General features: G+C 40.1%; 1 protein-coding gene across 1 annotated transcript; it reads left to right on the top strand.

Annotated features, from left to right (window-relative positions):
* The first annotated feature begins 702 nt into the window (after positions 1 to 702).
* lgmn (legumain) lies at positions 703 to 15460 on the top strand. The gene is given in 15 exon segments (NM_001165395.1): positions 703 to 736; positions 1102 to 1250; positions 2590 to 2687; positions 4385 to 4466; positions 4652 to 4710; positions 4713 to 4733; positions 5000 to 5075; positions 5576 to 5638; positions 6314 to 6380; positions 9311 to 9429; positions 9705 to 9794; positions 10873 to 11076; positions 11335 to 11505; positions 12156 to 12223; positions 12843 to 15460. Coding segments are annotated over 14 exon segments (1299 nt in total). The 5' UTR covers positions 703 to 736; positions 1102 to 1109; the 3' UTR covers positions 12883 to 15460.
* Positions 15461 to 21245: the final 5785 nt, after the last annotated feature.

The raw sequence follows: 21245 nt of genomic DNA on the forward strand, positions 1-21245 counted from the left end.
ATAAGTCTTCCTAATGAAATGAATAGCAAGCTTTGTCAAAATTGTTACTGTAGTATAACCTAATTCAGAAAATCTACATTTAACACAAAAATTGTGTTACTATGTGTGGGGAAAAAGGACAGTGGTGGAAAGTACATAAGTAGTACTTTAAACTATTTTTTACTGAAGTTGTTTTTGGGGGTATCTGTACTTTACTATTTATATTTTTGACAACTTTTACTTTTATCTCACTACATTCCTAATGAAAATAATGTACTTTTTACTCCATACATTTTCGCTGACACCCAAAGTACTCATTCCATTTTGAATGCTTAGCAGGACAGGAAAATGGTACAATTCACGCACTTATCAAGAGAACATCCCTGGTCATCCTGTGCCTCTGATCTGGTTGACTCACTAAACAAATACACCGTTTGTAAATGATGTCTACCTGTTGGAGTGTGCCCCTGGTTATCTGTAAATAACAATTGTAATAGGAACAAGTCATATTTTTTAATCAGAGAATCAGAGACAAGCACATGACTTTGTATCATGTGTTTAAAACGTAGACTGATTTATCCAATCATGACCCGCCTTCCCCGTCTTGGGGCGATCTGATTGGCTGTCCAGTAAATCCTGACTGGGTTTTTTTTCCCCAACCCTGTGATTGGCATAAAAATCCTCTCCTCGATGCAACAGCTACAAACGGTATCCTAGTCTTCGTGACAACAACAACAACTCAGAAAAACGAAAAAAGGTAATCAAACTGTTTTACTTTTCGATGATACCTCAAATGTAGCTAACTTGTTTTTGTTGTTATTTTCAGTGTTGTAGTAGGCTACTGTTAGTGTAGATTTGCTGCTTCAGTAATTTTGGAAATGGATGGTGTAACTGACAGCTAGCTTACCTAGCTAATGTTGGCAGCCGTAGGATCGACCAAACCGCACGTTTGCTATGGCTTGCTACTTTACTCAACTGTAAACAGTCGCGGCAGTCGGCCAATTTTTATACAAAGTGTTAATATAATCTTTTGACATTTCAAAACATGTGTGGACAAAGGGAAAAAAAAAAACATCTAGCTAGTAACTTGATATGCAGTGATGATAATACCTTTTTTACCAGGACAGAGGATGTTTACTTCGACCCTAGCCCTTCTGGGCCTCAGTCTGGGACTTGTGGCTAATGCTTTCCCCACACAACAGCTTGAAAACGGGAAGAACTGGGTGGTGATTGTCGCTGGCTCCAGTGGCTGGTACAACTACCGGCACCAGGTAAGAAAGTTAGACTAGTACATTTTGTGATTTAAAGGTGAAGAATTTTTTTTTTTTTAATATATAGATTTTTTTAATCTGTTAACGTACACTTGACTATCAGTTGAGTGAGTCATTGTTGTAATCTTTTGCCATGGTTACATCCCAAATGGCTCCCTATTCCCTTGTATCGTGCACTACTTTTGACAAGGGCATAAGTATTGCACTATAAAGGGAAAATGGGGCTATTTGGGACATATTACAGTGTATTTGACCAATTTTAATTCTATCCACCTAGACTTGAAGGTGACTTTCCCTTTTATTGATAAGAGCTAGACATGCATAGCTGACATTGGCCACTATATTACTAATGTAGCTAGTCCTTTTTAACATTGTATGAAGCAGTGATTCACCCCTACCGACATGTACCTATTGTCTCGTCTAACCGGTACCCCCTGTATATAGCCTTGCTATTTATTTATATAAAAAAAAAATATATAGTAATTTACTTAGTTTTTTGGTAAATATTCTTAATGAACTCTTTCTTGAACTGCACTGTTGGTTAAGGGCTTGTAAGTACGGTCTACACCTGTATTTGGGGGGGGCGGCATGTGACAAAGTTGCATAATAATCAGTAAACATACTCATGAGCTTCTCAATCAATAACCCCTCATTCAGATAATCAAATGGATATATGCTGTGATGGATTATTTCTTGAGTTTCTTTTTATTTTATTTATTTTATTTTTGACTGGCTGGCTGTGTTCCTAGCTGCTGCTCTGTATTTAGCAGTTGACTGGCTGGCTGTGTTCCTAGCTGCTGCTCTGTATTTAGCTGCTGCTCTGTATTTAGCAGTTGACTGACTGGCTGTGTTCCTAAGCTGCTGCTCTGTATTTAGCTGTTGACTGACTGGCTGTGTTCTTAGCTGCTGCTCTGTATTTAGCTGCTGCTCTGTATTTAGCTGCTGCTCTGTATTTAGCTGTTGACTGACTGGCTGTGTTCTTAGCTGCTGCTCTGTATTTAGCTGCTGCTCTGTATTTAGCTGCTGCTCTGTATTTAGCTGCTGCTCTGTATTTAGCTGTTGACTGACTGGCTGTGTTCCTAGCTGCTGCTCTCTATTTAGCTGCTGCTCTGTATTTAGCTGTTGACTGACTGGCTGTGTTCCTAAGCTGCTGCTCTGTATTTAGCTGCTGCTCTGTATTTAGCTGTTGACTGACTGGCTGTGTTCCTAGCTGCTGCTCTGTAAAGTGACATAATACATTCTAACTCCTCCCTCTCAATTAATCTGACTGTGATTAGTGGGGTGACTTGTTGCCTTACATTACATGATTAGTTTACTTCGTGTCCCCCCCCCTCCCTAGGCCGACGCCTGCCATGCGTACCAGATCGTCCACAGGAATGGCATTCCTGACGAGCAGATTGTCGTGATGATGTATGATGACCTGGCGACCAATGAGCAGTGAGTATTTTATTTCTGTTGTCCACCTTGTTAAAAAGGTGAAGAACTAAGCAGGCAACGTCCTAGGGTTGCTGTAATCCAGTACAGATTGTCATGAAGGACTACACATGGTCCTCTCCAGGATTATAAATGACAACAGCCCTATCTTCTCTTCAGATTTAGCCAGCTTTAGTCTGTTTTTATTATGGGTTGTTTCTGCAATATTTGCATTCCTGAGATGAGAGCAGAGCATATGTTCTCCTTGTTTTGGGTGCATGATGGGTCTAAAACATTTCCTCATAGTGCTGTGGCGTACAGGCAGCAGCCAGGCCCTGTGCTTCTATACGCCACTCGGGCTCTCGCAGCATTCTAAGGCACTGCATCTAGTGCAAGAGGTGTCACTACAGTCCCTGGTTTGAATCTAGGCTGAATCACATCCGGCTGTGATTGGGAGTCCCGTAGGGCGGTGCACAATTGGTCCGGGTTTGGCCAGGGTAGGCCGTCATTGTAAATAAGAATTTGTTCTTAATTGACTTGCCTAGTCAAATAAAGGTTCCTTTATTTTTTTTTTTATATATAAACAATTCTCGAAACAGTAGCTGTCAGACACCATCCAGAAAATTGTTTGAGTGTTTCTCAAAAGGTGCCCTATTCCCTATACAGTGCACTAGTTTTAACCAGAGCCCTATGGACCCTGATCAAAGGTAGTGCACAGTAAAATGAATAGTGTTGCATTTGGAAGGTGGGCAGTTTAGAGGCTCGTTAAGACACGACTGACTCAGTCACAAGGATCTAATTTAGCTGCTCTTAACACGCTGGGAATTATGGTGCCGGGATGGGCCATAAGGTTCAGGGTTTAAGGTGGAAGACAATTTATCTAATGAAAAGAATGTTCTCTCTTGTCCAGTAGCAACATCAGTCATTGGTTGATTCATACGCAGGTATTGGAACCAGTCATGTCAATGACCGACACATTTGAAGTTGTACTCGTCTTACTGTAATCACTAGATACTCATATTGACCTACTTTGATGCAGGAGGTGTCTTGATGTAGGTAAAAAATTGAAGGTTCTCATATATATATTTGTTTTTAACTGTACAACAATGCCGTTTTTGTTTCATTGATCCAGTAATATTTCCTGCATCTAGATGCTGCTGGGATGTACTCTTCCAAGTAATACTTAAGTCTGAATCGAAACGAACAAACATGTGACGCTTAGGTTTTGTGCGTGTGAAAGTGTATTTTTATTTTTTTTCAGTATCTGAGTGTTTTTTTGAATTTGACTACTGTAGGAATAGATGGTGGTGTGATTCCTGTCATTGGAGGATAGAGGAAGTGATACTGTGGTTTTAATAATAAAAAAATACTTTTTGTCATTGCTCTTCATGATAATTCCCAACTGTCACAGACTGAATGCCATTATATTACAGTGCTAATGTGTATTGTGATAGAATGCGTGTCTTGCCAAGACTGTAGACGGTCAACATTTTTATTTGTCCAACTGTTATATCAGAAATGTGTCTTCTGCTCAGTTCTCAAACGCACAGGCACATTACTAGCTGTTGGGTGGCGTAAACTGCCTTGCTTAAGGTAAAGGGGGGGGGGTGTCCCCTGTAGGGTGTCCCCTGTAGGGTTTTGCGGTCATATAATAAATCGTATGGCCTGTTTCCTCCAGGCACGTATCTGATTCAGGTTATTTACCCTCTTTTGTTTTTCAGAAACCCCACCCCAGGGGTGGTGATCAACCGACCCAATGGGACAGACGTCTACGAGGGAGTCCCCAAAGACTACACTGGAGACGTGAGTGGATGGAAAATGGAACATTTCAAATGCTGGATTTAAAAATAAATTGTCAGTGGTAATATCGTCACACAACAATCAATGCTTTATATAGTACTGTTCAAGAAGTTGAGACCCTTATTCAAGTTGCTCACATAGATCTGAAGTCAGAACTGTCCTCAGTGCCTGCTCTGTGTACCCTGCAGGCTGTGACCCCTGACAACTTCCTGGCTGTGCTGAAGGGTGACTCAGCCAGTACTAAGGGGGTTCTGGGAAAGTGCTGAAGAGGCAAGTGATTGGGGGGGGAGAAGCATGTTGGACTATATCATAGGATTACCACAGTAGGGTGAAGTTATCCCAGAACTTTAAGGTAGTCTTCTAAAATGAAGTAAATCATTTACAACAATGTATTGTCATAAAGTTTCTTGACAGAACTTTCCCTGGAAAAACAGTCTCACAGCTTGAAAATGTGATTGTGTCATATCTTTCAGTTCAAAGGAAAAACACCTGGTTTATCAACTTTTTTTTATTTTTTTCTCTCTTCCTGTTGGCAGCGGTCCCAACGATCACGTGTTTGTCTACTTCACTGATCATGGAGCTCCTGGGCTGCTGGCCTTCCCCAATGATGATGTAAGCACTTTTACACTTCCTGCTCGTCTCCCTGGGTTATTTCTCTTCTCTCTGAACACTTGCTCGTTGGCAGAAATGGAACCCTACCCTCTGGCCAAAAGTAGTGCACTATATAGTGTGTGATTTCAGACAGCGCCTTCCTTTTTTATCCATGGATGGATGACCTAGTTCTGCTCTCTGTGAAACAGAAAGCTGCCATGTATTTGAACTAACCTTCAGAACAGTTTGAGTTAGGGTTATGATAAAAAAAAAATCATTTTAAGCCTGGTTGAATAAACCTTATGTTCTGTCACTCAGCAGAAAAGTTTTGTGACAGAGACTGAGTCACTGAACAAGATGAGGAGTACTCCTCCCACAATGCCTTGGGCAACCTAGGATCTTGTGACTGACTCTTGTGGCTCTGCCTCATGGGGTCTAGTGCCTGTTTTGTTTTAAATTTAATCTACTGGAAGATAAACAGAAATGAAACTATTTATGAAATGTTTTTTTTGCTTCTACAGCTTCATGTTGCCGACCTCATGGCCGCCATCAACTACATGCATGAGAACAAGAAATACGGAAAGGTGCGGAAGTTAAACCTGTTATTGTTTGTGGATGTGGAGCGCCAATCACATGTTCATTAAATAACATTGATTTAAGACTAAAGTTAGAGTTGACAGTCCGGATGAGTGTTATGTGAATTTCGCTATCAATGTTCAAAGTTTGTAAGATTCTGGTTGAATGAAACAGACGAGAGTCCCAGCTTACAATAGTCAAAATGTTTATTCACGAGAGTACTCTGAAGTCCATTATACAAAGACATCCATTTTATAGTTCACTTCATATCCTACGCACATACATACACACAAACAGTAGGTGAGTTGTGTGCTTTTCCAGAGTTCTCACCACTGTGTATCACTAGCCAGCGCTGTCCGTTCCATTCCCCAGAGATTAGAGGAAGCTTGAAGTACTCCCTGTCTTATCATAAGTTTCTCAAGAGTTCTAGCCAGGGCGAGCCAAACACAGTTTTAATTGTTCTCTGTATTTTCTTCAGCACACACATTTATCTCCCTCCCAGTCCAACCTAGTTGGACTTATGTTTAATACTTTAATTATTCATTATACATGCTACATAAACAACTAATTAGTTATGTTTCAGGGTAGAATTTTTTTAATCATTATCTTTTAAACGTATATAAATTCTATCATATAGTTTTCCCCTGACTGGACTTGTGTTCATTGATCTTCCCTGCTCTCAGTTAGTGTTCTATATCGAGGCCTGTGAGTCGGGATCAATGATGACCGACCTGGCTGCTGACGTCGATGGTGAGTGACGCTGCGCTTGAACCTCCCTGTGACTCCAATCACAGGGAACTATCCAGAAACACTAATAGGAAGAACGGGTTAATCAATGAAGGTATCAGGGGTGCGTTCAAGATACTCTTGACCGCTCTTTGACCGGCCAGGTCACCAGTGATACGAGTCATTATTCGACGTCCGGCCTCTAGGGGCAGCATTGAGCGCTGTTATCTTCAAGTAGATTTCGGTGAGCATCTGGCACCAAAGGTTGCATGTTCGACTCCAATGATGGAAAGTTTTTTAAAATTTTTACCAAAAAAAGTATATCTTTTTTGCTTTAACCCTTGTCCAATTGAAAGTTAATACCTAACCTTAAAATATTTAGAGTTAATGCCTAAGCGCAATCTTAAACACTTTGAAATTTGAGAAACATGGATAAATCTCTAATTCTGACGTGAGACTGAGAGCCAGTTGCTTTGACTCTATCCAACCCCTGACTCGGACACATCCGAAAGGGCCTGTCCTGCCTCTTGACTCCTATTCAGCTCTCGTTAAGTCTGCCTACTCTTACTTTTAATAAAGTACGACTGTCATTTACATAGAAATACCTGAGAGATTTCCATTTTGGAGAATCTCTGCTAAAATGGGTTATGTATAGTAACCCTAGGTGTAAAATAGTAAATAATGACTACTTCGCAAAGTTTTTAAATTGTTGGAGTAAAACAAGTTTGTCCACTATTGGCGTATCTAATTTATTATGGCCATTGAAATGTTAAAATCATATCAAGGGGTTAGAAAACCCAGGGCTTAAAAACAAAGGTGTCATTGTACGCTGATTCATGTTTTCTTTAAATCCACAATTAGAATCCCTCCTAGAGGATCTAGATACTTTTTTTTTTTTTTTTCTTACCTCTCTGGATTAAAACCAAATTATAAGTGTACTATATTACCTATTGGCTCACAAAAGACTACAACTTTTACATTACTGTGTAGTTTACCAATAAAATGGTGTGACGGCGATGTGGACATACTCGCTATTCATATCCCTAAATAAATAAATGATCTCACTCCAATACATTTTTAATAGAAAGTTAGTAAATAGATAAGATCTTGCTACTGTGGAAAGGAAAATGCCTTTATTTGTGGCAAAAAAATCACCCTGTGTTTGAGGTTTTTTTTTTTTTAACACTTTAGTCATATCCCAGTCTACATATTTGCTTATGGCCTTGCCTACACCCAGCCAGACAAAATGAAACAGGCCTATTTACATAATCAATATGAATTCGAAGGGCAGAAATGATTAAAGCGTAAGACTATTGTGACCTCACTAAAGGCTTCAGTTATACTTACATCCAAACTGGTTCAATAGTAGATTATAAACAATGTCTCAACCCATGTTCAAGAATGGCCCTTTTCCCTTCATTCAGATTACAACTGGTTATTTGAAAATGAAATTATCGCTATTTTGTTTTTTATTGGGGGGGAAGTGATGCAGACAATTAGCTTGATGGAAGCTCCAATGTATCTGCAAAATATAAAGCTGTAGCCGTTACTCCAAGCTTTAAATTTTGCAGATTGATGGAAGCTCCAATGTAATTGTCGGCATCACCCCCCCAAATGTCTAGTCACCCTGAACAGGGCTGTTTTTTGGCTGCTCACTAAATCAGGCTCTGAGGTGATCTTTCCCCTAGGTACATATCTAGGATCAGCTCTCCCAATCCTAACCTTAACCATTAGTGGGGGGGAAATGCAACAACAAAACTGACCCAAGATCAGCGTCTAGGGGCAATTTCAACCTACTTCTCAAATCAGCCCTTTTGTAAGGGTCTGTTCAGACGGCCAATTAAGTAGAACCAGTCACGTATACATAGGTTTTCATACAAGCAGGTGGCAGCTACATTGTGTTGGGGTTTTTTTTGTCACTGATTGTGTGAAAAGACCTTAAGGAGAGATGGTCTGTGCCAGACCCTTGGTTATTGTCATGCTCTGCTCCACGGGCCATGTAGATCCTTGTCTCCGTAGTCTACTGTCTGGACTAGATCCTAGTGTGTCTGGACTAGATCCTAGTGTGTCTGGACTAGATCCTAGTGTGTCTGGACTAGATCCTAGTGTGTCTGGACTAGGTCCTAGTGTGTCTGGACTAGGTCCTAGTGTGTCTGGACTAGGTCCTAGTGTGTCTGGACTAGATCCTAGTGTGTCTGGACTAGATCCTAGTGTGTCTGGACTAGATCCTAGTGTCAAGCAGTGGTGGAAAAGTACCCATCTCATACTTAAGGAAAGGTAAAGATACCTTAATAGAAAATGACTCAAGTAAGTCACCCAGTAAAATCCTACTTGAGTAAAAGTATTTGGTTTTAAATATACTTTATATTAAGCAAACCAGACGGCACCGTTCTTTTATTTTTATTTTTTACAGATAGCCAGGGGCATGCTGCAACCCTCAGGCATCACTTACAAACGAAGCATGTGACTCTGCCAGATCAGAGGGAGTAGGGATGACCAGCGACGTTCTCTTGATTACTTGTTTCATATATTAGACCATTTTCCTGTCCTGCTAAGCATTCAAACTGGAATGAGTACTTGGTGTCAGGGGAAGGGGAAAAAAAATACCCCCCCCCCCCAAAACAACTTCAGTAGTATTTTGACTTAGGTACTTTACATCACGCTGGCCTTGGGTACTTTACATCACGCTGACCTTGGGTACTTTACATCACGCTGACCTTGGGTACTTGACATCCCATAAGGTTGTATTGTTACCCACAGGCCAAAGTCTTCATTGTCTACTGTACAACATTAAACTACGAGGGTGTTTCTTTACTACTTTAAAACATATTTTGTTCTTGTGTATAATCAATCAAGCTATGGATTTCCAATTGTGATCGTGTATAAGCAGTGTCCTGGATCCATAGATCCTGTTTTTAATGCGCTCTCTCTCTCTCTCTCTCTCTCTCCTTCAGTGTATGCCACTACAGCAGCCAACTCTCATGAGTCGTCCTATGCCTGCTACTATGATGAGAAAAGGGAGACCTACCTGGGGGACTGGTACAGTGTTAACTGGATGGAGGACTCTGATGTGGTGAGTCTGGTACAGTGTTAACTGGATGGAGGACTGACGTGGTGCTCCTTCACATGTCTGGACACAACTTCTGATTCCTTAGAAAAAGCTAAACACAAAAACGTAAACAGTGTCCTCGATTAACTGCAAGTCTTTACTGATTTGTGTTTCTGTAAAGAAATTACTGCTGTTGGCTATAGCTGTTACTCCAATGTGTTTGGCCCAAAATAGGGGGCAGAACATCCTTAGCCACTCACTGTCATTTCTCTTTGTAATGTCTCTCCCCGACTGTCCAGGAGGACCTGAGCAAAGAGACGCTGATTAAACAGTTCAAGATCGTCAGGAGCCACACCAACACCAGCCACGTCATGCAGTTTGGAAACAAGGTGAGGGATTCAGAGGGAAGACCTAGCTAATTCCTGTTGAAACGTTCAGCTGAGGAGTCACATGATGTTTTAGTGAAATGGGTTTTATCTGCTAAGATGTAAAAGTTTTATTTTTTTAGTGTTAACAAACCTCGACTTCCTCACTTCTGTTCAGATGGCTAATGTTTATGTTGCAATAGACGATTTTTAATGAACGAGCCGGTAACGTCTTTAGACTCTGACCTGTATGGAGGTTAACTAGCTGTATTTATCTGTTCTCCAGACTCTGACCTGTATGGAGGTTAACTAGCTGTATTTATCTGTTCTCCAGACTCTGACCTGTATGGAGGTTAACTAGCTGTATTTATCTGTTCTCCAGACTCTGACCTGTATGGAGGTTAACTAGCTGTATTTATCTGTTCTCCAGACTCTGACCTGTATGGAGGTTAACTAGCTGTATTTATCTGTTCTCCAGACTCTGACCTGTATGGAGGTTAACTAGCTGTATTTATCTGTTCTCCAGACTCTGACCTGTATGGAGGTTAACTAGCTGTATTTATCTGTTCTCCAGACTCTGACCCGTATGGAGGTTAACTAGCTGTATTTATCTGTTCTCCAGACTCTGGCCCGTATGGAGGTTAACTAGCTGTATTTATCTGTTCTCCAGACTCTGACCCGTATGGAGGTTAACTAGCTGTATTTATCTGTTCTCCAGACTCTGACCCGTATGGAGGTTAACTAGCTGTATTTATCTGTTCTCCAGACTCTGACCCGTATGGAGGTTAACTAGCTGTATTTATCTGTTCTCCAGACTCTGGCCCGTATGGAGGTTAACTAGCTGTATTTATCTGTTCTCCAGACTCTGACCCGTATGGAGGTTAACTAGCTGTATTTATCTGTTCTCCAGACTCTGACCCGTATGGAGGTTAACTAGCTGTATTTATCTGTTCTCCAGACTCTGACCCGTATGGAGGTTAACTAGCTGTATTTATCTGTTCTCCAGACTCTGACCCGTATGGAGGTTAACTAGCTGTATTTATCTGTTCTCCAGACTCTGACCCGTATGGAGGTTAACTAGCTGTATTTATCTGTTCTCCAGACTCTGGCCCATATGAAGGTGATGGCCTTCCAAGGTAATGCCAATGCCAAACCTGCTCCCCCCATGACCCTGCAGCCCGTAGCGGCCCCAGACCTGACCCCCAGCCCTGATGTACCCCTGGCCATCCTAAAGAGGAAGCTGATGAGGACCAACGACATCTCTGCAACCAAGAGATACTTCAGCCAGATCACGTCACACCTCAAGGTAACGGACAGGAAATGCGTTTACCTTGTTTTTTATTGTAATATATGCATTTTTCATTTCCCCCCCAAATGAACCTGGGATGTATTAAATTGGGCACACAGTAACAAACTGAAAACAAGTGTTCCTCAATGAAGTTCAGATGGTTTCGCTCTGTTCGTGTCTAATGAACATGACCCAGACTTTATCATCAGGTGCTTCTGTTATTTCATAAGTGGAGACCTTGGTGTTTTATTATATATTTTTTTAAATTCCCACTAGGTGCGCGAGCTGCTGGGAGAGACCATGCGTAGGGTGGTAGAGACGGTGACAGGAGAGGAGATCATGACCCAGAGGGTTCTGAGTGCCAAGCTGGATCTGACCCAGCATCAATGCTACCAGGCTGCTGTCAACCACTACAAGATACGATGCTTCAACTGGCATATCACTGAGGTACGTCCTGTCTGGCAAATGTATTTATAGGACATGCTGCTTTTTTATTTGTTTCTTTTTTTTACATCAACAATTGTCACGTCACAGGAACTCAACCTAAAGCAGTCCATGGTACCAACTGCCCCAGCCCAGAACTCTCCTTTTAATTTCAATCAATTGTTTGAAAAGGGACAGATACAATGACAGTATTGGCTCATTTGAATACACAAGTCTGATGCACCATCACTTAATCCTTCATTTATTTCAGGGTTTGTCCCCAAGATGACTGTCTCTAGTTGATTTGTGGTACTGTAGGTTCCTGTCAACGATGCGTTGATCTACTTCTCTTTCCCAGCCTGTTACCCATGTACTTCAGAGACTGAATAACATAAATACGTCACTGAAATCAAAGCATATTTTTACAGACCGATTTAGACGTGTTTACTGTTAAACTAGACTTCTCACATGACCACGGGACTTTTTAACTTTACACAGAATGACAGACATAACACTGACTTCTGTACAGGACATGTGGAGGAAGTAGGAACATTATGACTCGTATGTACTTTCCATTTTGAAACGGTGTACAGTTTTTATTTTTTATTTTTTTCCCCCCCAGTATGGCTCAGAGAACAGTGTATATAGAAGTTGTGATTGTTCTTGTGTTGCAGTATGAATATGCTCTGCGACACCTGTATGCCCTGGTCAACCTGTGTGAGGGAGGATACCCAACAGACAGGTACTGTACCAGTCCCAAGGCTGAGTCCAAAATGTCTCCCTATATAGGGAAGGGGTTCTCAAACGCTTTTCTGTGGACCTGGGGAAACTTTTTTATTTTTTTATTGTGATTGCAAATTTATCAGGGACCCAATGAGAGGTATGTATGTGTGTATATATATATATATATATATATATATATATATATTTTTTTTTTTTTTTGATGTGCATTCAAGGCATTCTGACGAACCAAGACTCTGGCCCAGGGGAAAAAACATTTAAAGGCCCAGCTCTTGGCATCAAAGAAAATGCTGAAATTATACACATTTTTCCATGAGGAAGAAGGAACACTGCAGTTTTAAAGCTTAAATTATAGTGCATTCATGTTTAAAGAAAATGTTAAAAATTGTGGGGGGGATGTATAATTGGTGAAGTGTGGATACTTGTTGGCTGAATGAGTGAGAAAGTTACCCTTCTACCTTAACACTATCAATGTCAAGACGAGTTATTAAATAAATACATAAGATGCACGGTTGGCAAACACAGTAATATTTGGTATATTAATTGTTTTATTTAAGGTTTATTTAGTTTCCGGGGAGCTGCTTCCATAGACTAATCATGTAATTTGTCACCCTGCTCAGTATCCTGATGGCAATGGAGAAAGTGTGTCACTTCGACTAGACGGATCTTTCTGAACGAACACCCCTCGGATCAGGTTGCTGCGCCTCCAGACAGGAGGGTCTGAGACGACAACCAGTCTTCTCTTTGAACTGACAAGGAATCAAGTTTGACAAATCAAATTATTTTTTTCACACTGCTATACCACTTTTTCAAAATTTTGATTTTAAACTTTTATTCCCTGGATTTATTGAGACATTTTTAAAAATGTGTTTTTTATGAATTGCACGATCACTGTAAGCGTTTGTTTCTTGTTTTACTCCTCTGATTTTCTTTTTTTTTTATTAAAATTTAGCTTTTGGATTCAGTTTTCTCCCTCTGGTGCAGTGGTGCCTGAAATTAGTGGGTATACTGTAATTTTGCAAAACGGCCCTCCCAGTGAAGGAAAAGCGCCCTGCGTGAAATTCTATGAGAAACGGTGACCTACACTCTGAATGACCTAAAACTATGAATCCCATATTGGTCTTTCACTGTCAGGCTAACCCAAGCTGTACTGTGGAAGTAGGCTAATAGTAGGTCTACTATTGGAACAGATAAATTGGGCTGTCAAATGACTCAGAAATTCACAGGTTTCAGACACACACCCCCTTGCACTTTTTAATAGAACATCAATTTCTTTCATTTTTCTAAGTCCATAACGATGCTTAATAAATCACATCAGAAGACTACTTTTGAGGTCTGGGTAAAAATCTAAGGAATGTAGCTACTTATTTTTTTTTTATTAAAGTGCTCAGGCACCTAGCACTGTTTGGTTAGTAGTGTTTCTGTAGCCACTGGATTAGCTTAACATTTTCAATTGAAGGTTTTTGGGAACATGTTTTTCCATCTACCAGAAGACTGTTGGGCCTGTCATCAGCATCGCTATATCATTTTTGTAATTTTTTTTCCTCCTCTTCGTTAATTGTTTGATACCTGGACATTTTACTTGATAATATTACTTGATAATTTTACTTGATTAAAAAAAAATAATAATAATATGAGGCATGTCTTACCTTGATTCAAAGTAGCCTATAGCCACAATCCCATTAGAAACATGGAGGAAATAATTGGATTTGCTTTGTTTGTCCAGCAGACGGGTATTTAATTATCCTAGTCATATTAGCAACCCATGATACGTTTTTCTAACGGATATTTCTGTCCCTGAAAACGCGTGCATGTGCGTTTTTAGAAGGGTGGTTTCCCGCAAATTGTATTTTTAAACCTTCGCATGTAGGCCGTGTGCACATTGACGCACCGAAAATGTGACGACAATGATAAGTAACATTCTGATCTGTTCCCTCAGCCTTATTAATTGATACGGCGTATACCTACACTACTTTGATAAGCATCGTGGCGATTTAAGAAGTGAGTATAGACAATGCCCACAAAAAATAAAAGTGGGTATACGGTTTATACCCTCCACTACTGCTTGGGTGTTGGCTCTGCTATACGCCAACATGAGCCCGTTATCTGAACTGGGAGTGACGGAGTAGGGTGACGATGCTGATCCTCCATCTGAACCTAGGGAAAAGTTCACCCCAGAAAGTGACTGGCCTGTAACAGGGTTTGTGCTTAGAGGTTGAATCCTACAGCGTCATAATACTCTCACGTTAACCTCCATGCAGACTCCTGTAAAGGCTCAGGATACTGTGTTGTCACAGGGATGTTAAACTAAAACCTTGATAGTCAGAACAAACTGTAAAGGACTATTGTGCACTACCACGAGCCACAACGTGAAGCTGAGGTGTGTAGCCCACCACAGCCATGATAAAACTATGATAACACATGGACTCCAGATTATATTATTGCTTTTATACAACGGGTTACCAGTCTTAAAGCAAGATTCTTTCCCAAACCATTTTTAAATTTAACAAAGCGTGATGCTACAGTCATTAACACTTGTTGTCAAGTGCAATTTTAGGTGTTCTATAGTTGTTAGTTCTATTGTTATTGACAGGAATGTAAACAAAACTGCCGGAACACACTGAGCGGTAGTTCTAGAACTTTGCAGGTTGCTATGGAGGCTCAATCACTACAGACTTGAAGCTGAAAATACTTTTAACTAGTTGCATGTGTATGTTGTCTATCATGGACTCTTAATTGGGATTCTAAACCGAACGTATAATATGAATGACCATAGTGGCTCTCTCCATCTAGTCAACCTCCCCCTCTGTGTCATAACTAAGGTTTAATCAAGATATTGCCAGAGTCAAATAATGGTTCCTCTTCTGTTTTGGGAGTAATTTGTCATATTAGGATTAAAACATTTTTTTGTGAGATGCTGTACCTGGTTTTTGCTGAGGAAAGGTAGAGGCCATAGACTGGATTCTATTTATGTTAAACGTCTAGCCACCGTATATTATCAAATGCAACTGTGATTTATCTTTAATTTTTACACATTTAAGTTGCTGAAGTTTCTGTATGACTGGCTGTATAAGATGCCAAATGGGGCAGAACAGTTTTTAGGAATGGAGAGATGGACATGCAGTGGAGGATTTTAAGGTTGAGGAATGGACTGCAGGAGTAACATAGCAAACCAGAATGTATATGAAATGAATGTTCACTCTTTGGAAATTGAAAAATAAAGCTGACCATGTTCACATGTCTTTGTATGTGTGAATCTTTTAGATTGTCCTCAAATGACTGACTTTACAAACAATATAGAACATATTCTATATATAGATAATTTGTAAGTCGCTCTGGATAAGAGCGTCTGCTAAATGTTAATATATATCTCAGTGTATGAAACATTAAGAACACCTGCTCTTTCCATGACAGACTGACCAGGTGAAAGATATGATCCCTTATTGATGAAGGGGAGGAGACCAGTTAAACAAGTTTAATTTATTATTTTTTTAGTAAAGCCTTCAGACATGGATTGTGTATGTTTGCCATTCAGACGGTGAATGGGGCAAGACAACAGATTTAAGTGCCTTTGAACGGGGTGTGGTAGTAGGTGCCAGGAACCGGTTTGTGTCAAGAACTGCAACGCTGCTTTTATTTTTTTGACACTCAACAGTTTTCTGTGTTTCTCAAGAATGATCCACCCACCCAAAGGACATCCAGCTAACTTGACACAATTGTGGGAAGCATTGGAGTCAACATGGGCCAGCGTCCCTGTGGAATGCTTTCGACACCTTGTAGAGTCCATGTCCTGATGAATTGAGGGGGAGCTGAAATGTCTTGAGTCAATAAGTATTCAACTAAAAAAATGTGCTTAACTCACAATTTGTATGGACTCACTGTGTGTGCAATAAGTGTTTAACATGATTTTTGAATGACTACCACATCTCTGTACCACATTATCTGTAACGTCTGTCAGTCGAGCAGTGAATTTCAAACACAGATTCAACCACAAAGACCAGGGAGGTTTTTCAATGCCTCACTGAGGGAGGGCACCTATTGGTAGATGGGTAAAACATTTAAAAAGCAGACATTGAATATCCATTTGAGCATGATGGTTATTAATTACACTTTGAATGGTGTATCAATACACCCAGTCACTACAAAGATACAGGCGTCCTTCCTAATGTAACAGTGTAGGTTCCGTCCCTCTCTTCGCCCCAACCTGGGCTCGAACCAGGGAACCTTGCACACATCAACAACTGACACCCCAAGAAGCATTGTTACCCATCACGCCACAAAAGCCACGGCCCTTGCAACGCAAGGGGAAACCCTACTTCAAGTCTCAGAGCGAGTGACGTCACTGATTGAAATGCTATTAGCGCGCACCACCGCTAACTAACTAGCCATTTCACATCGGTTACACTAACTCGGTTGCTGAAGAGGAAGGAAACCGCTCATATAAAAATGTTCCAAAACATGCATCCTGTTTGCAATAAGACACTAAAGTGATACTGCAAAAAATGTGGCAAAGCAATTAACTTTTTGTCCTAAATAGAATACAACAACTCCATATTTTCACACATAGTGGTGGCTGCATCATGCTATAGGTATGCTTGTAATCGTTAAGGACTGGGGAGTTTTTCAGGATAAAGAGAAACGGAATAGAACTAAGCGCATGCAAAATCCTAGAGGAAAATCTAGTTCAGTCTGCTTTCCAACAGACACTGGGAGATGAATTCACCTTTCAGCAGGACAATAACCTGAAACACAAGGACAAATATACACTGGAGTTGTTTACCAAGAACACGGGGAATGTTCCTGAGTGGCAGAGTTAATCAAGATATATTAATATTTTTATTTTATTTTTTCAAATTTTATCATGTTTCTTCAACTTTGACAGAGTATTTTGTGTAGCTTGTTGACCAAAAAAAAGTACAATTAAATCAATTTCAATCCCACTTTGTCACACAACAGAATGTGGAACAAGTCAAGGGGTGTGAATACTTTCTGAAGGCCCTGTGTGTGTATATATATATATATATATATATATATATATACACACACACACACACACACACACACACACACACACACACACACACACACACACACACACACACACACACACACACACACACACACACACAGACCAGATGTGTGTTCTGAAGGCTCTCTCTCTACACACACAGACCAGATGTGTGTTCTGAAGGCTCTCTCTACACAAACACAGACCCAGATGTGTGTTCTGAAGGCTCTCTCTCTACACAAACTCAGACCCAGATGTGTGTTCTGAAGGCTCTCTCTCTCTACACAAACACAGACCCAGATGTGTGTTCTGAAGGCTCTCTACACAAATACAGACCCAGATGTGTGTTCTGAAGGCTCTCTCTGTCTACACAAACACAGACCCAGATGTGTGTTCTGAAGGCTCTCTCTCTCTACACAAACACAGACCAGATGTGTGTTCTGAAGGCTCTCTCTCTCTACACAAACACAGACCAGATGTGTGTTCTGAAGGCTCTCTCTCTCTACACAAACACAGACCCAGATGTGTGTTCTGAAGGCTCTCTCTCTCTACACAAACACAGACCCAGATGTGTGTTCTGAAGGCTCTCTGTCTACACAACCACAGACCCAGATGTGTGTTCTGAAGGCTCTCTCTGTCTACACAACCACAGACCCATGATGTGTGTTATTGTTCAGTTACCCATAAACCATCTCTTAATAAAAAAGGATTGTTCATGGTTTAAAAAAATATATATGTTTTGGGGCTCAGCTAAATAGTTTTCTGAAGTTTATGAAATGTATAAAAATGTTTAACAATCTACAGTTTGTTGGTCATCAGGTAGATTCAAAGATCATGGTTCAATAAAGAAATGGTAATAGTGAATGGGATTAAATTCTGTTTCCCCTCCTAATGAAAATAGTGTATGGCAGGAGTCGGCAAAACCCTGGCCCTCGAGTGATTTTCTTTGGCCCCTCAAAGTTTTTAGTAAAAAAAATGTTTTTATCGAATTCAGCTAAAAATACATTTAATTCAGGAAATTTATTCTCAAATATTCCCACAAATAAACAATGAACGCTACTGTATGTGATCTGTTTTTCAATGTAGTCAAGGTATGAAATTATTATTATTTTCCAAATACAATGTATTTTTGGGGCTTAGTTGAGGTCAATTTTCAGTGTACAAATGATTATAATTATGTTCCTGGCCTAATGACTAATGGCCTAATGTAATGACCATCTGCTCTGACAAAAATCATCCCTCTGCTGAATATGAACAAAAATATAAGCACAACAATTTCAATGATTTTACTGAGTTTACAGTTCACATAAAGGAAATCAGTCCAATTTAAATAAATAATTAGGCCCTAATCTATGGATTTCATATGACTGGGCAGGGGTGCAGCCATATTGGGAGCCAGGCCCAGCCAATCAGAATGAGTTCTTCCCCACAAAAGGGCTTTATTACAGACAGAAATACTTCTCTGTTTCATCAGCTGTCCGGGTGGCTGGTCTCAGACGAAGAAGCGGGATGTGGAGGTACTGGGCTGGCGTGGTTACACGTGAGGTCGGTTGGACGTACCGTTATATTCTCTAAAACAACGGAGGCGGCTTATGGTAGAGAAATGAACATTAAATTCTCTGGCAACAGCTCTGGTGGACATTCCTGCAGTCAGCAAGCCAATTGCACGCTCCCTCAAAACTTGAGACATCTGTGGCGTTGTGTTGTGTGACAAAACTGCACATTTTAGAGTGGCCTTTTATTGTCCCCAGCACAAGGTGCACCTGTGTAGTGGTCGTGTTGTTTAATCAGCTTCTTGATATGCCACACCTGTCAGGTGGATGGATTATCTTGGCAGAAGGAGAAATACTCACTAACATGGATGTAAACAAATTTGTGCACAACATTTTAGATAATTAATCTTCTTGTATGGGAAAATTCTGTGATATTTTATTTCAGCTCATGAAACAAACACTACATGTTGCGTTTATATTATTGTTCAGGGTAGTTGCCATCCTCTATACTGCCATCGTGTGGCAATAAGCAGTGTTGCATTCTGAGTTTAGGCGTTTCCATTGTGTTATCTTGCTGGAAGAGAGGAACAACTCGGTGGAAAATCTGTCTCTCTCCAGCAGGTGGCGTTTTTTTGTCGTTGTTTCAACCACCAAGCAAGGAGTGTTTGTATGAAGTCAATGTCTGTCGAATTTAATAACCCAGAAAACATTATGGCTTACTTGCAACGTGAGGTTTATTTGATGGAATAGAAGTTTCCTAATGCATAAGTTGTTAGGAGTGTACTGATATAAGTAGGACACGCGACATTCCGGCAACTTTGATAGAAAAATAAAAACCCACTTTATATTGGAGTTGTTTTGCTAGTAGCATTGCATCTCTCTACCATTGAATACTTCAAGAACCCAAAGATAGAGTATCTGGCCCGCCGTGCCGCTTTGTGGACAACGACTCCCATTGTTAGGGCGGAGAGACATGTATCTAGTCAGTATATCCATAATATTTGCTGGTCCTCTGACAGCAGGAAGACAGCCAGCTGGCCACAGGACTCTTCACGCCATTTCCCCCGCTGGGTGATGCTGTAGATTGGGCGTTCAACCGAGAACCCTCAACCTGGGACCTCGTTAATTGTATTTTTTAATTTAACCTTTATTTAACCAGGCAAGTCAGTTAAGAACAAATTCTTATTTACAATAACCCCCCCCCCCGGCCAAAACCCTAATCAAATGATTCATTTATATATACGACATTGTACCTAATTCATAACTTTTTACCGACATCACTGTGGGTTTATACTTTATAGTTTACAAATGCACTTTCATATCAATACATAATGTTGCTTTATTTGAACTAAAGATAGTGGCTGGGACAGTTTTAACCCAAAAGTGAACGATGTGTGACGTTAAATTTCGCTTGCTATCCAACCAACTTCAAAGCTGCTGTCAAACCATTGTACTAATTACTAATTTTACCTGAAATATGAAGCTGATCATGACTAGATTGAATCTACTTTCACTGCGATTGGTTAGTCAACATGCAAAATACTGTCAATTTGCGTTTAGATGAACAAAATCAGATGAACTAGCCTACCCTTTCTCTCTCCATTTTCAGTGACTAACCAATACTTCAGGTCAGTGTGATCAACAATGATCATACCTAAATATATTGATATGTATGCTATGTGTGAGAGTTGTACAGTAGTAGACCTCTGCAAGCTGTATGTGTGTGAGCATTTCTCTCTCCCTATACCTTACTTCACAATATATAGACTTCTTCAACTACTAGAAACAGACATCCATCTGAAGCCAATATGTGTATGATATGGTGTGAGTTTTACAGTAAACTGTATGTGTGTGTGATCCTCTCTCTCCCAATGTGATTTTTTTATTTTTTTTTTATCTTTAAAAAAAATGATTTTGGTATCAGCGTTGCTGGCTTCATTAAAAACTGTTGAGCTGATGGATTTTGGATATCCTTGGTTTGAATCAAATGAACGAAATGAGTCGAACGATTCACTTTTTTGACTGAAAGAGCAGAACTTCCCACCACTAGTGCTCGACGCAGTTTTTATATATATATATAGTAATGAAACCTGGCCGGGACCTGGCCTCGAACCCTCGACCTTCTAGCCCGAAGTCAAGCGCGCTATCGACTGTGTCGCAAAAGTATGTTCGTGAGGCAGAGTCGATTTCCGCGAGGGTCATTACCCTCGCGGAAATAAAAAAATATGTTCAGGTATATATATATATATATATATATATATAGAATAAAAAATATGTTCAGGTATATATATATATATATATATATATATATATATATATATATATATATATATATATATATATATATATATATATATATATATATATACCTGAACATATTTTTTATTCTGTATTCTATTGAAATGCAACAAGACACACAGAGAACAGAAGGTGGTTTGACATAAATTGTCATTTTTTTCTTAAGTCTTGTGACGTTATCTACGTTATCTCTCTGGGCTGACGTTACCTCTCTGGGGCTGACG

Source organism: Salmo salar, chromosome ssa09, assembly GCF_905237065.1.
Source record: "Salmo salar chromosome ssa09, Ssal_v3.1, whole genome shotgun sequence".
NCBI classification, from domain to species: Eukaryota; Metazoa; Chordata; class Actinopteri; order Salmoniformes; family Salmonidae; genus Salmo; species Salmo salar.